Source organism: Coloeus monedula (assembly GCF_965178545.1).
Source record: "Coloeus monedula genome assembly, chromosome: 5".
NCBI lineage: Eukaryota > Metazoa > Chordata > Aves > Passeriformes > Corvidae > Coloeus > Coloeus monedula.
Window position 1 is genome coordinate 44,870,460 of NC_138785.1, and position 16,961 is coordinate 44,887,420.

A 16,961-nucleotide genomic window follows, 5' to 3' on the forward strand; every position below is an offset into this window, starting at 1 on the left:
TTACAGACAAGTTCAAACTTTATTTAAAACTACCATTTTGAACAATTTTAAAATTACCAAACAAGTCACAATAAAAAATTAAGACAGAAAAAGAACAGTGCCGCAAAACTGAACAGAAGTGGATTCAGTTCCAGCTGTTTAAACTGCCACAGGCAGAAGATCACATACCTATCCCTAAGAGGCAGTGTGTTAAAAATTGTACATTTTTATACACTTCCAGAATTCTGGGAAATTACTGCTGATCTTCCATATGCATTTGTATACACAGAATTTATAAATGCAGGTATCTTCAGGTTATTCTTATGCATTTTGAGCTCCAAAAGTTTCTGTAAAATAATAAAAAAATCATTGTCTAACATCTACAAGGCATCAAACAGCTCCTGACTGCATTTCAACTCCTATTACAACCTCACAAGCATTTCTGAGGCATGGCTTACTTGAACAGCTACAGCCATCTCCCCCTACACAGGTTAAGAATAGCTTAGAGCTAGCTACAACTTTGGTGTGGCATGGTATTCTGGTCAGACTCTTCCCACAGTAGGCCTGTGCATCAGTATCCACCAAATGGGCACAACAGACTTGTGCTGGCATAGCTGTGACAAGCAGAAAGCGGACAGGCAGTGAATGAAACGGAAGGAAGATGCACCTTCCTTCATATTGTGTGCTGGAAAAAATCTGTGCTGCCATTGCAAATGCTTTAAAAAAAAAAAGCAGGTTCATTAGCTTATGTTGTTCTTGAGGAATCGGAATGAGGTACACTAGCAGAAAACTGCTACTATCAGAATACCCAGTTCATGCCTTTATATATGCCATTACTGTACACTCCACTGGAGAATTACAAATCTAACAATAAAATAGAAGTCTCTAATACTGTAATTTTGTCTCAGTATTATAGTAAAAAATTGAAATATTTCCTCTGACCTTCATTAATTTTTCATATCTGCATAAAAAATATTTAATGAAAGTGAAAAATTTTATTGCTATCAAGCACACTGGAACTTTTTTCTACTTCATAGTATAATTTATATGAAGAATAATTTCTTTCTCCCTGAGGATATATTTACTATTCTGAAGAGTCTCCTGAATGCTTCTATCACAAAAACCACTGAGCAGTCTGTCAGAAAATTATACTGAGCATTATTAAATCCAATAATAGCAATTATAATTTACAGTATTATTAAACCCAAGTTTGTGTAACAAGAAACAAAAATACTACTCCATTTGAATAAGTTTCAAAACCATTATGTTGTGACATGCACTTTAAATATGTTATTTTTTATGTCTTTATCAGCCACAGAATCTTAACAAAGTATATAGAAGGGACATGGACAACAAAATAAAATCCCTTCGTATCAACACAACATTTTCAAATGCATGATAACAAAATCCAGTATTTTTACACCATCCTGATAACTGCTTACTTCAATCAGCGATATTTAAATTCTAGCATTCCAGAGTGTTTTCCCTATTTGTGTGCAGAATATACAAAATAATCTTTACCAGGTTCTTTCAATGTTTGGGCATCTCCTACTAATTCTTGATCTTGAGCTCCACCTCCATCCAGTAATTCATCAGACAAGCTGTTGGTTTGAGCCTCCGTTTCCATTTTCTTCATTAAGTCTGTCTTTGTAACAGAAAAAGCAAATCTCAAAATAATGGATAATTCTTACTGCTGGGTTACACAGACATTTAGGGTATGCACTTCTGAACAACACCACCACAAATAATAGCAAAATACCTCTGAATACACAGCAAGTTTGAGGGGCAAGTCTTCAACTTTCACGAAGTCATCTTCATCAGATTTTTGACTTACATTTCCAGAACCAGGTTCCTGTTAATAAAAATTGTGATATTTAAGAAGTTCTATTTTGTTTTATTTTCACTCCAAAACTATTAAAGTACATAAAAAACCCAATGTGCATATCAAATTTGCAGATGGAAACAAAACAAGACTGCAAACCAGAAATAACAATGAAATAGAAAAAAAAGCTTCTCATTTCTCTTGGATATATCTTAACTGAAATATACACACATATTCATTCACTAGCACAGGTGACTCTGTATCAGGGCTGCCAGCCATGGAGCTTTCAGAACTTGCACCAGATTTGTTTTCTGCACACGTGCTATCTGGTGTTTGAGTTTCATTCACTGCTAAAGATGAGCTTGATTCTTCTGTTTTCACAGTGGCTGTTACAAAGGATTCTGGGGTATTGACTGTTAAAGCTGGTGTATTCTCCATGACACTGAGGTAATGAGGCACAATTGTAGCCACATCTTGTTCACCTAAAACCACAGAATTACATTTTAACTAGGCAGATAGTAAAAGATTCTGAACATACAAAAATGCCACATTATTATTATTCTTTTTAAAATTATGATCCAAAGCTACAAACGGGTACTGAGAGTGAATTATAGTGTCTCAGACCAACACAAAGCTGGACCGAAGTAAAACATCATATTTATACTCTTACACACTTAAGTATAAGCAATTTATCACATGAGAGTATGACTTGATTTCTGACTCAAAAGTTTTACTAAAACTCAAAAACCAGAACTAAGTGACCTACTATAAAATAATTATTCGAGGTATGGGGAGATGTAATACAGAACAATAAATTCCTTACTATTTTGCCACTCCAATACTGATTTTTAGTCTACAAAAAAAGGCCAAGAACAAAACTAGTGTTTGCAACAGAAAAACACAGGGAAGATGATAGTAACAACAGTTACGCTAGAAGTAACGTTCCTACAACTCAGCAGTGCTCCCTCCTTCTGATGAAAATAATTTCTTGGTTCTTAATCAGTTACAACATTACTCACAGAAAAAAAAATTAAACTATAAAGTGATTTCAGTAACGAGTAAAATAGTAGTAGAAAAAAAAAAAGTAGTAGACAAATCTAAACATCACAACAGAGACATATTAATTCTGATACAGTTGTGTGCCAAGAGCTGCAACAATCAGCTAAAATTCTTGCTCATGTCAAGCATCAAAACTACATCCACCTAAGATTATTCCATGTTTCCTCTCTAAAATGTTCGCTGTGTCAATATCAACACAGATAAATCCAGGCAACTGATAAAGCTCCATAAAAAAGAGTCCAGTAAATTTGATCATCTTTCTCTTTGTTACATGTATCACATGCACTGTCCAAGATAATTCTCACAACATGCAAAGTCATATGGAAGTGTTAGTCTCTCAGTTACTGCATACAGGGCTTACCTTCAACATTAACAGATTCTTGTTCTGATGACAAAATCTCGCTGCTTTTTGCCTTACTCAATTCTTGGTTTGAAGTCTATTGGGGAAGGTAGAAATGAGTTAAAACAAAATTTTACTGATCAGCTTAATATCTTATTGGCTAATTTACTAACTAGAAACAGACTGTACACTTGTTCCATTATTTTCACTGGTTTGAAATAAAGACAGCAAGTTCCTGTTTGCCAGCTAGTCAGCAACAGTTTACAAAACCATTAACACTGATATGCATGTTTTATCTGAACATTTTCTTTTCACTAAAGTTATTCCCAGGTAAACTCTTTGGTTCAACTTAAAAGATCTACTGTTATAGCCTTTAAAGTAAAATGTTCCAATTACATCCTTGACTAATGTTAATACTTGCTGAACAAACCAAAGTTTCAAGAGATTGTCAATCTCATTTAATATGTAAAGAACTGACAAGTCTCCAAAACCAGGTCACACAAATTAAAATGTTTTTAAGAAAACTAACAGTGAAATGACAATCATACCCATTAACATTTCACCATTGTCCCAGAAATAATTATCACATGACAAGAAAGGAAAGACAAACAAAAGACATGCTAGAATACATTCATTCATTGGGAGTGAATGACTCCCAATTAGAACTTGATCTCAGCAAACACAGAGAAGGAACTAGTTAAAGGTTTAAAATGATGCTTTTTTGAAAGTTTAACTTCTCACTTGCAGCTTAACATTTTTTCTCTCTCATGGCAGATGTAAACATTAGTTTTGTCTCTATCCAACCATCCATTCTGGCATCAGATGTAATAAACTCAGGTGAGGAATGCCACATTTTACATGTAGCAGCTATTGGTATCCTGCAATTTCTTCTATTATTCTTTTACCTTCAATAGTACGAAAACAGTGCAATAAGAAAAACTGAGGTACATATAAATATGTACTGAAAAGCTGTGCACTGGCATTGGTTTGTTCTGCTTTTACAGTTTTGGTGGTACCTGTTCATGTTCAGTTGTTGTTTCACTGTTGGCTTGTAGTGATGTTTGCACATCAACAGGTCCTTCCTCAAATTCTATTTCTTCATCTTCATTCTCATCTTCTCCACTGCCATAGTTAGTCAGAGCTTGGGTTTCTGCTTTTGATAAACCTAAATGCAAATCAAAGTAAAACCACCTCTGAATTGCCAAATCCTGTTGGGGAATTTACTGCAATGTATACTCTTTACTTCAAAACATTCTTTAAGATTAAGATACAGTAATGACTTAACTTTCAAAGATCCATGTGCTTAATATCAGCTATATTATGAACAAACGCCCCTGTGTTGCTGTGAAATGTCAAAGTTACTAAACAAGCTGGTGCAAAGAATGTAAATGGTAAAGGAATCAAAGCCAGAAGTAGTTGGTGTAAGACAAAAAACAGGACAAAAAAAATTAATAAATATAGGCAAGCTTTACTTTAAAGTAAAAGCACATTTAAAAAAGCCAGAAGTAGTTGGTGTAAGACAAAAAACAGGACAAAAAAAATTAATAAATATATGCAAGCTTTACTTTAAAGTAAAAGCACATTTAAAAAAGCCACATTATTTAAATTAAAAACAGCATAAAATTTCCACCGGTTTCACATCATTCAGGTTAAAGGCTGAGAAACTTCAAGTTAGGCTGAGACAGGATATATAACTTAAAGAATCTGGTTCTAATATATTTTTACAGACCTACTGATTATGAAAAAAATTAGCTCCTCTAATTGGAATATTTAACCCTTGACATAACACTAGGAAATACTACAAAACTTTCACTGACAAAGGACTGACTATAAAATCTGTGAGAGAAGGTGTTACACAGCACAACTTCATGCAAATCCTGTTGTAAAATTAGCTGGTCAAAACTACAGTGGAAGCACTGAATAATGAACTATATAAAAGTGCCTTACTTATTGCCACTGGACCGCTTTCACTTTCCTCATCTTCCTCTTGATCAGATGCATCAGACCTAATACTTTCAGGCACTCCATTACCTGCACACATTTCTGAGTCCGGTACTTGTTTAGCAGTTTCAGTCTCATCCTTGTCCTAGGAAAACATGGAATACTGTGCAATTTCATGCTTATCTAAAGACTAAGCTAAGGTTTCTGCATAAAGGAGTAACTTTTGTTTCTCAAAAGCAAAAACGTATCTACTAAAAATCTGTTTAAGTAGTACTTAAGGCCTTGAAATCAATACAGCAGAACAATACTCCTAAAACAGAGCATCAGAACTTCCTGTAAGAGATCATGCACTGTTCAGACACAGCTTTCAAGAACCTCATAACTACTGAGTATTTCATTATCTGGAAAGGTTGACATTGATCAGCATGCTAGGTTAAAAAAATTCTTCAAATTCGATTTGTCATTATCAAGAAGACAGACACACCTGCATTATTACCCTCCAGCAACTTCCCTGCTCCTCCTAAATGAGAAGTAAAAATATTCCTAACTGCAGTTTCTCATTTCTTTAGCATTATCTCCTCAGTCTCTCTGCTGAATGATTTGCTAAATATGCTGAGTGAGAAAATTCTGCTCTTCCTATACAAACCTCAAGTAAAGCCCTGAGTTTGGCTTCAAATCTTGAAAGGACTCTTCTACACTACAGCAACCACAACAAGTGGTATACAACTTCCCACTTTTACTTCCAAAGCAGTGTGACATGTGACAGAAGCTCTAAGCCCTAGAAGAAAGTACTGACTCCACTCCCACACGTGCCCACTCCTATACCTATGTCCATTTAGGAAAGCAATCAACATTCTCCTTGGTGTATATATACCTGTATCATTGTCTGGAGAAAGCTGAACATTCCAGCAGACCATACAAAAGTTCATACACAACACATTTCCCCAAACAATGATACCAATGGTTTCCAAAACCAACTTGAAAACGGCCAAATTCTGAGTACTAAAATTTCATACTCAAGAGCACAGGCAGGCTTGGACTCTGAGACCTCAAACACCACATGTCCTGATTCAGAACATCTACCTTCTCCCTAAGATGGAAAGTAAACCAACTTATTCCATACCATTAAAAAAGAAAACGTTAACTGCTAAAAATAGTAAAGCTGTCCATAGAAACAGAAATTCGAATTTACTTTATTACTTTGATAAAGTAAATCACTGAAAATAACAGAAAGGAGATTAATAAATTTCTAAAGATTGGAAAATGGGCTGCTTACAGATACTTGATTCCTATGACAGACAACAGTAAGACTAAGCGAGCTACGAAATTATCTGAGGAATAAAGACAGTTGAAAGGCATACACGTACTTTGTCCTCATCGACATCTTCAAGAGATGAACAAACATCCACCTGGAGACCTTTTTTTGCCTAGAAGAAACACAAACTGTCTTCAATTCTAAACTGAAATAACTTGCAATTACTGAGTCAAACTACGACTTCATGAAAGCCAGCCTGAAATGCTAATCTAAGAATTGCTATCTTAAAACAGCAGTAAACCACAGGGACTTTTGTACACACAGATGTCTTCAAAATTTCAGAGTTGCAAAGCATTAAAAAAACCTGTGCTAACACCTTTTATTTAAACAATTATGTTTATATTGGGCTAATGCTACAGTCTGTGGTTGAATCATATTTAGCATATAGAATTAGACACATCATGGCAGGGGGGTTGAAACTAGATGATCTTTAAGGTCCTTTCCAACCCAAACCATTCTATGATTCTAACTCTGATCAATACAAAGAGCTGTGTTTTTCAGCAGTTACTTTAGTGGACTCAGGAGAGCCAGAAAATGAAGCAAGATCAAATATGCCTGCATCAGGATTCCAGAGTCGAGCACTGTGAGAAGACCATATAGAGATAATTGTGCAGGTCTGTACAAATGGTCTGGCTCATCTCTGGCTTTGTTGAATCTGAACCTCTGCCACAACGAGACAAACATTGACCTCAACCCTAACGCTGTGTCTTCCAGGAGAGAAGAAATGCTGAATCTGGGCTGGCTCCATGCTTTCGCACAGCAGGTATAAACCAACTCTTTATGTAACAAATGCCCAATGGGCAACTTCAGACAAAACAGGAAGTCATGTTCAACTCTTTCTGGATTCAGAGTGCTCCTCTGGCCTCTTAACAAGACACTCTACAGTCTCCCTCATGTTCCTCAATAGCCATGCTATTGATATATCTAAATCGAATTATCTTGAAATATAGCTGATGGTACACCTAAAAATACTTATGGGACTTTATAGATGACAGGTTCAAACAATATCTTCTCTTGACATTTAAAAATGAGTTAAGGGTTTGCTTTGGTATTTGTGTTTCTAGAAGAAAGCTGAAAGGACACTGAAATCATAACTACATGAACATGATCTGGCTTATTGTTTGTCTTGCAAACAGATCATAGAACTTGGAAAAAAGCAGCTATGCTCCCAATAAAAGCAGTTCTAAAATTAATAATGTAAATTATGTGAAACCTAGCCAAAACTTCCTTTTTAGAGCAAGAATATGTCATACAGTCTCAAATATTTCTGAAAACTTTATATATATTTTACACACCAAGCCCAGAAAGTGATTCTTTCTGTACATGCCAACAAACCAACTACACGACAACTTCAGACGACTTACTCTAATTTGTTAAAGATGATGCCTAACTAAACTACTGCAAGGAAACCAGCAGCAAACTTTAAAGAGATAATGAACTGGGACCTCCCATATGTCAAAATATTTAGCTGGGTGTAGTGGGGCCATGCAAAACCAATACACTGGGATAGAGTTAAATTTCTTTACAGCAGATAGTATGAGGCTGAACGCAGGGTTGATAGCACAGAGATGTTTTCATTACTGCCGAACAGCATTCCACAGAGTCAAGACCTTTTTTGCTCCTTAACCCACCCTAAAAGCAAGGGGTCTGAGAGTGCACAGCACGTGGAAGAGGACACAGCCAGGGAAGATGATCCTCACTGACCCAAGGGGGATGTTCCACATCACATGGCATCATATCAGCATACAAAGCTGGGCAAAGGGCAAGGAAGGGGGAGAGATCCAAAGTGATGGTGTTTGACATCCTGAGCCACCATTACATGTGATGGAGCCCTGCTTTCCTAGAGGTGGCTGAGCACCCGCCTGCCCAGGGGAAGTGGTGAATGAATCCTTTGTTTGGCTCTGCTTGCATGTGTGGCTTTTGCTTTACCAATTCAACTGTCTTTATCTTGATGCAGGAGTTTTCTCCATCTTACCTTTCTGATTGTCTCCCCATCCCACAGAGGAAACTGAATGGCTGTCTGAGGCTCAGCTGCCTACTGGGATGAAACCACAACAACTACTCAATTGCCCCAGATGTTACCACTATTTCAACACTTGTCTATTCCTTCCTATGTTCATATATAACCCTTAAAACATTTCATCTGAATCATGAACAAAGTCTATACAATTAGATATCTGTAACAGATACTCATCTGTGACACAGGACTTGCCCTTACTGAGGAAAACCAGTTCACACTTCTACACAAGCAATACTGTGATTACACAGTAATAACTGGTCACATAAATAAACATATATAAGCCATGAAATAAGGTAATCAAACTAGTTTAGAAAACACATATTTAGAAATCTCAGTAAAGGTACATTTTTCAAAAATAAAATAAAACAAACCTCTTTAGCATAAGACTGTATTACTTCAGTAGTTTCTATTTTTCGTTTACATCTCTGCTTTACAGAAATACTGTTGTTGTCCAAGTCTTGCATGAGTTTAAAAAAGGCTAATTCATTAAATAACACTTCAGAGATCTCCACAAGAAGATCCTCCCCACAGTCTTTTAATTTTCTACCAGCAAATTTTGCCAGTGAATCCTGTGAAGAGAAATAATTCTTCAGTTTCTGAAACAGGCTTTCAAGCTTCAAAGACTAAGTATTTTTCATATTTCTAATAACTCAAAATTAGTTATGTATATAATATTGCATATTTTAAAAAAAAGTTTTAGTGTCTTAAACAGATTTTACGTGGCATCTCTAGTCACGTAACACAGAACTTAATAAACTCATGATTTAAACTCAATGCTTGTAGGGGAAAAAAAAAAAAAAGAAGTGCAGACTACTGATTTTCAGGAATTTACTCAGGATGTCTATGAAAAGCATGACCAGAGCTCTCCTTGAAGACAGCCACTGGCCAGAGATATACCTCTCACTACCTGGCTGTGACAGAAAAGATGTTCTGTGTGCAGTAAATAATTAGTTAAAGGTAATACCTCATCACCATATCAAAGCTGAGGGAGAATAGCAGCTATGCTATTCAAGGTGTAAAATACAATTTCAGAGAAGCTGGTTTATCTGTTGCTCATTAGCAACTTGAGTGTTGCAAAACAGCACTGAAAATTCAACTACTAACCTGAAGTATACTGCCAAGCTGCTTATGAAAGAACTTCACAAATTCTTTACTTTCATCATTTTGTTGCGTAAGAGTTAAGACCATACGTCTTACTGATGTCAGTAACTGAGAAGAGCATACTTCATCCATGTGTTCCTACACAAGTATCACAAAATGAGCTTTATTACCACGTCAAAACAAAAATTAGCCATCATCCCAAATACAGAAATTAATTTATTAAAAAAACACCTGTCCACTGAGAGAACAACACTTCACAAAAAAGTCCTAATCAATCTCACGAACACCGTATTTCATTATTGACTGATTGGTCACAACACACACACAGATTTATCAGTCTTCTAATACATGAGTACTTTGCATCTTATGATGTTTGGCCAAACTAAGAAGCTTCATATATTGTTGCTGTGTACACAAGTGTATTAGAGCATATATTAAGATATCTACTGTTACATGCAGCCTTAAAATTGCAAACAAAACACAAGTCTTCAGGCACTGTGACTGGCATGTCAGCAATATACAGTTTTTAAACTTAGTATCAACCAAATACCTTCTTAGACAAACCTAAGCTTATACACTGTGCACACTATAAAAGGGAACAGAGATGGCTTAAGCATCTTACAACTCAATCTTCTCTGCTCTTCAACCTTGCAAAGGAGGAATTGTGACTATTTCTCCTTCTTTAAAGAAGTATGTTTCTTCTCTGTAGTCACAGACTACAGGTGAAAAAGCTCTCAACAACTTTAAAGATATTTGTAAACAGGAGAAAATAATGCTAAAAATCAACTACTCAGAGGTGTCCTTCAAAAATACCCTATTACTGTATATGTAACAGTTTTAATTAGTGATCTCAGTTCTGTCTGCTAAAAGGCAGCAAATATTGCAGAAGTCCATTGTCAAACATTTTTATATTAAATTTTATCAGCTCCAAAACAAGCAACCTCTATTCTTTTTGATGTCAAGTCCACCAGCCCTGTGAAATCTAGAAACCTCACCATTTATTTCTCCTATTAAAACTACACAGAATCTTTCTGTGGGAACATTTAATTCTTACTTCATCTTCAGCAGGGTCTGCAACTGAACATGTATTTACTGGCAGCTGTTTCTAAGAGGCAAGTTTCAATTTTAAATAAGGTTCTCTCTGTACTATTACACAAGTCCCTTTCTTATTCTTCTACTTCACACCATAGTGTAAAGAGCCCTTACCTTCAGAAAAGGAATGACCTCTTTCATAATTGCTTTAATCTGCCGGTCAAGCTGCTGAGTATCTATACGAGGACATGGAACTGCAGAAACATCACCTGACTGCAGCACAGACTGACACTCACCAGTACCTGGACCTCGTTTTAATTAAAAAAAAAAAAAAAAAAAAAAAGTAGTACGTTTAATACAGTCAACATTACTATTTAAGAAATACCACTTTCAAAAACATATTTTCTTTTTTAAAAAATAAATCTTATTTCCTTAAGTATGTAAATATCCTTTCAAACTTTGCTAAGTTTTCAATATAAATAAAGAGGAAAGCAATTTAGCTTGATAGTTATAATTATTTTCTAAAACTAAGCAAAATATGTGTATATGTGCATACCTTCTAATTTAGCAGTAGAAGCACCCTGAAAATTACTAGAGCAGCCCTCAGAGTCAAGGGTACTTTCAGCTTCAACTTTCATACGCTCATATTCCCTCATCCAAGACAAAGCTTTATCTAAGTGAATCACTGTGTTGCCTATATTTAGAATAAAAACACTTTTTAATCTATATAAAAAGTTTTCAATTGATAGACAAATAAACAACGATAAAAATGAATTCAAGGCCACAAGTTTTGAAATATACATGTAACTAGTTGTAACATTTTACTACACACTTTGATAAACTCAAAGTGTTTCACGATTAGCTAATTTATTTATGTTTTGTCTTACAAAATGTGACTACACACTAAAAATCAAGTAACAGTGTATTAAAGTGCAGACAATGGCAGGTATTTTGGGCGGGAGGAAGTAACACTTAATACACTAAGTCACATCATTCTCACCAAGGTCATCAGTGGCAAAGGGTTCAAAATTTGAAGATGTAGACATAATACTCCCATTGTCTGCATCATGTTGTTCACAATCTTGACATGCTTCTGTAGAAAAGTTCTTGCCAAAAGTTTCCTAAAAAATACCAGACAACTGAATACAAAGAAGGAACACACCATACTCTCACAGATGGGAGAACAAGCCAGCAATTCTCTTCAGTGACATGATGTGGTATCAGGACTTGTGACCAGGCTGCCTGACTGGAGAACAACCCCACTTTCAGGATATAAATCCAGTAGGTGAATCTACCACACTTGCTTCAAATATACTTCTAGTACAAAACATGTAAGAAACTGTCCAGAGGTGTAAGCGATTTCTTAAATACAAAAAAGCAAAAATTTTTGGAGAATCTTGTGATCAGTACTTGCCCTGAGCTTACTCAGAAGACGATTTTGGCTCTTTCTCAATGTATAAGCTTCCAATTTACATCCCTCTCCAGGTTCCATTCATCCCTGACACATCATTCATTTGCATTACCAAGAATCCTACCGTATTTTATCACTCTTGCATTGATTCTCTTGCCACTAGTTGTTTAGAAAAGTCTGTGTAAGTCAATACTAATTTTAGCAAAATTCAATCCCTACTATGAGTATTGCAGTAGACAAGCATGCATGCGTGCAAACTGAAATACAGGAAAAGCTGTCAGTAGCTTCTGAATTTGAAAACTTACATCATCTGTAGAGGCAAGGCTTTCACTGGGAGTGAGCTCAGAATTTGATGCTACCCATGTTGCAGAATTCAGTGATTTTGCAGACTTCCCTTTTTCATTTTTCTCAGATAAATGTCTGGTCACTATATCCTGGAAAAGATAAACTATGCTGTAAAAAAAGATCTAAAGTTTGCTTGATTCATACACAAAATCAAAAATTCTGTGCATACCTGTAAAGCATAAAGAGCCCTTTGCCTCAGATAATCTGTATTTAGCAGCTGAAGCGCATGGAAAAGTTCAATAAGAAAGTGGGGACGAGACTCATTTTGAGAAATAAGAGTTGCCACTTCAGAATAAATTGTGTCTCGCAAAGCCTCAAACATAGAAAGATCACTACCAGTTTCTGTAGGGAAAAAAAAGGAACTTGTTCAGTCCTTGACAAGCATCCATTTGAAAAACAACTGCCTATCAGGTATGCAAGTTACAGGCATACAAATTATGTCTCAATCACTGCAGATTCCCTTATATAGCTGCTTTCATAAAGCTTACTGATTTGCTGAAGGGCAAACGTTCTTAAATTATACCTTATGCAATCTTTAATATATGAAATACAATACAGAGCAACCGCAAAAATAATTTTCTTTACACTTCTGAACAATGCCTTTAGAAAGTATTCTTTATAAAAGAGAATATTGCACACACCACAATGACGCTTTCAGAACAGGTATTCAACACTGAAAATGGAGTTTTAAGACATTTCAAGCAAGATAGCCAATGGTCTCAAGTTTATATAATGCAAGTAGCCCACACTTTTGCAACACAAGCAGCATTAAGAAAGCTTTAGACTGAACTCAAGATAGCCACTCCTTCCCAAACATAAATGCTACAGTCTCATATATGCCTAATATCACTCCCAAGTTCACATAAAACCTACTCTTAAACCCTCTTACATATGTATGAGAAGACAATGTGTTCCCTAATAAATCTCTCATTCATTTGAAAATTAAGGATTGTCCTTGCATCACAACAATTAAATTATTACATACATAATTTGGAAAGTGCTGAATGGAAACATAGTAAAATTTGGAAAACTCAGTTTAACAGATGTGTATTTGTTAGTACTCAAGTTAATGAAGTTATCAGCAATACAACAAACATTACTGCGCAATTTGATTATCTGCAAATAGTTTACCATTTTTTGAGCACAGGCAACTTTATTCAACCTTTAAAAAGTTACCACAAATTGCTTCCCTCCCCCATTACTAATATGTAATAGCACCTTTTAAACATACTAAAAATGCCTACTGAAATTAGTTTTCTGATGTAGTATCTACCTCTGCATTTTCTATTTATAATTTTTACTAATCAAGAACATGGTAAACACGTTCTCCACAACTGTAATTCAAAGTAGTTTGTAACACTGCATTTCATGCAAAGTTACTTCTTTTGTCTTGGTTATAGAGAAGGTGCTGATCTTGAACATCTGCTAAACAGTGAGTTATAGGACCAAAGCTAAGAGAAGAAAAAAAAAAGTAATAGGATATTGTTGAAGCTAAGCAGTGAATGCATTACCTGGCGCTTCAATGCATGCATTTCTGTTAGACTGCTGCAGAATTCTCCTAGCATGCGCTGTAGGAAAGTGGGGATAGACAGTGATAAACACAAAAATGCGCACCAGAAATAAAGACAGGGTCTATACAAAACAGCAGGAGCAAGACTGCTTAGTTATCCAAACCACATCAGAGCTGCTTATTGTGCGAATGAGAACTTGACCAGTGAAATTTACTATGTACACTAATAAACAGCTCTTTGTGTGGACACAGCTACGCTGGCAAAGCTTTATATTGTGCTACAACAACTAAAATTTCTGCATCTCTCAAACAAAAATACTGGCAGAACCAAAAAAGACACAGGAGAGAGAATTTTTATGATCTAGATACAAGAAAAGCAGTGCAGATGGCAAAAATGCAAGGGTTTATGTGATGTTATAAGACTGAATTTGAATGATATTTGATGGAGCTCATTTAAGCACGAATAGGAAGAAAACACATACGCAGTACAGGATGCAGTTTAAACACCAAGCAAAGTTTCATCAGTTTTGCAGTTACTTTCCATAAAATCACTAACAAATGGGTGAGATTGGCTACAGTTTTGCTTGGTTTACAGTAACAGGTTTCTAATTACTTTAATCAAGTACTTAATATACAGAAAACACCCAAAAGCAACCAACTTTTACAGCATCCTATAAAAATTAAAATGCAAAATCCACACGCTAAACATACAGTACTGTCTTCTGTCAAAACACACTGCGTTTAAATAACACACTAACAACTAAGGTCCCTTACTCAGAAAAGTTCACAAAATAATTAGAAATTCAGAAAAGAGTACCGGAAGACATTTCTGTAGATCTACTGTATTTAATTATTTTTTCCAATTGTTCCTGATTCCTTTTGCTGAACACTTTTGCATGAACCACATCATCAGAGTGTCTGCTTTTATTGTTCTTGCAGGGTTCACACACACTAGAAGCACTTGCACTTTCATAACCTAATGGGAGGAAATTAAAAGGAAGAAATAAACAAATAGCTTACAAAATGTTTTATTACTTTATAAAGTTTCTTCAAGAGCACTCTTAAAGATGCAACATACTAATGATGCTTCCTAGCTTAAAATTCTCCTCTGTACACTGAAGCCACACAGTAGTACTGAATCCTCAGCAACCCCAACAGTATTACTATACTAACTAGTACAGTCCCTCTCTTTTCAGAATTCAGAATTTTAATGAAGCATATTTTTCAGCAAATAATTCAGTTTGAACATGTGTTGGGGTCCCTCCCCTGCCATGGAGCCCTGGGAGAGGGGCCCTGGGGGGGAGACACAGGGTTTCCCTGCCCCTGCTCAGATTCATTCCCCATTGGTTGGTTTGTGTTCCCTGATAACGCCAAGGACCCTGGGGTCCCGTGACTGCGGAGTTCCTGAGCTGAGCCCCGGCCATGCGGCTGGAGAAATAAACATCTCTGAAACATCTACCACCAATCTGTCCATATATACTTCGGTTCCACGGGACTCCTGGTTTGAAATATACTTGTTGCAGTATCCCCGCTGCGACAAACATGACAATGAAGAAGGTTCTCATTATTTCAAATCTGCACGTATGTGGATCCATTATGCTTTTAAATCATGGTATCTCAATTGGTTTTTTACTTTCTATTTACTGAAATACTAAAAAACCTTATGCAGTTGTACTATATAAAATGAACTCATTTCCATAACTTACTTTCATTATTATAGGTACCATTTATGGAGACTAAATTCTCTGGAACATAATGATTATAATCCAATCCAAGTTTGCCATGGTATCCAAGATTACTTTACAACCTACCAGTATTTTTAACTCTGCCTTTTAGCTGAGAAGAAGTCTTCCTTTTATTCTTTGATTTGGGTGTTTTATCTTTTGATGCCAGGCTTGCTTGCGCTGATGCTTTTCTGGATCTAAATGTTTTTGTCACAGTAGTTGGGTCTATTGGATCAGGCATGCTACTGAAACTCTCCAAAGACTCTTCATCAAACTCTCTTCTCCGGTTCATATCAGACTGATTTTTATGACCAGAAGCAATGTTTTGTACTGAAACTGCAAAACCTGCTTTCAGCTGAGACTGATCATCTTTTTTCATTTCTTGGCTATCATTAAGCCAAGTTGATCTTTTTTCCAATTCCTCTTCAGGTTGTCTGTGACTCCTTCTGTCGGAAAAAAAAAACACATATAGATCAATCTCAGTATATCATAACCTAATCTCTCAAATAGAAACATCATGTATTACCAGGTAAACGATTTATCCGTAATGCAATTTATCTGCCATTGTTACTTAGACATCAAATGAATACTGAAAAGTAAGTACTGCTAGAGAACCCTTCCAAATGGAAAACAGAAGAACTTCCCATCTATTGCTGGTTTCAATATAAATATATTTATGCAGCTACTGCTGTGCTCAAATAGTACCATAGGACAAACCATTCCTTAAAGCAACATTCAGTACAATCTACAGTAGCACAAAAAAAATAAGCATTCACTGAAATTATATCCTCTAGTTATTCAAGCAACTCAAGTTTGAAAACCCCACAGAAACAAAATCTTCCTCCATTTACAGAAAGTGTTATAAAACCACTCCAAGACTACATTTGATATTAAAATGTTCATTCATGAAATTATACATTAATTAATAAACAGAAAAGTGGAACACTACTGAAAAAATGAAAAAAACTAAACTGGAAGCCACAAAAGTACAGCTCATATTGTAATTCCATGACAATAAATTCCCTCAATGAATCATGAATTCCCACAAGCCCCCAAAAAGCGAGGAGAGGGAGGAAAAATTATTAAAGGAGAGCTGCACTTTGACATTAAATACCTTTGTTTTTCTGCTCCATTAGAGGAACTGCTTTCAAAGGGTTTGGGGAATGCCATATACTCAGTTTTCCCAGAAGTATTGTGATCTAGAGGATGTTGTTGCTCCTGCTGCTCACTACTGTGTGGAGAAATATTGTGTGCAAAATCTCCAAAACCAGATGGGAACACTGGATTACAATTAATACCTACAAAGTAAACAAGAGAGTCAGAAGATCCTACCTCATTTATTTGTGTAATAAAATTAATATT

At 35.8% G+C, this 16,961-nt stretch overlaps 1 protein-coding gene across 15 annotated transcripts in view; it reads right to left on the reverse strand.

Annotated features, from left to right (window-relative positions):
- Positions 1–16,961, reverse strand: part of PCM1 (pericentriolar material 1) — a 43,262-nt gene continuing 26,301 nt past the window's right edge. For 5 of the 15 annotated variants that reach the window (XM_082281336.1, XM_082281331.1, XM_082281338.1 and 2 more), the window contains 18 exons: positions 16,714–16,897; positions 15,687–16,045; positions 14,693–14,851; positions 12,535–12,707; positions 12,326–12,454; positions 11,610–11,730; positions 11,166–11,303; positions 10,784–10,917; positions 9,581–9,715; positions 8,848–9,045; positions 6,509–6,568; positions 5,148–5,286; positions 4,217–4,365; positions 3,222–3,297; positions 2,033–2,283; positions 1,739–1,831; positions 1,501–1,624; positions 1–326 (listed from right to left, as the gene is read on the reverse strand). In XM_082281336.1, coding sequence (XP_082137462.1) covers positions 301–326; positions 1,501–1,624; positions 1,739–1,831; positions 2,033–2,283; positions 3,222–3,297; positions 4,217–4,365; positions 5,148–5,286; positions 6,509–6,568; positions 8,848–9,045; positions 9,581–9,715; positions 10,784–10,917; positions 11,166–11,303; positions 11,610–11,730; positions 12,326–12,454; positions 12,535–12,707; positions 14,693–14,851; positions 15,687–16,045; positions 16,714–16,897 — 2,648 coding nt within the window. In that variant the 3' untranslated portion in view covers positions 1–300. The remainder of the gene's footprint in view (positions 327–1,500; positions 1,625–1,738; positions 1,832–2,032; positions 2,284–3,221; positions 3,298–4,216; positions 4,366–5,147; positions 5,287–6,508; positions 6,569–8,847; positions 9,046–9,580; positions 9,716–10,783; positions 10,918–11,165; positions 11,304–11,609; positions 11,731–12,325; positions 12,455–12,534; positions 12,708–14,692; positions 14,852–15,686; positions 16,046–16,713; positions 16,898–16,961) is intronic. The other 10 variants (XM_082281342.1, XM_082281337.1, XM_082281340.1 and 7 more) reach the window with 9 other exon arrangements.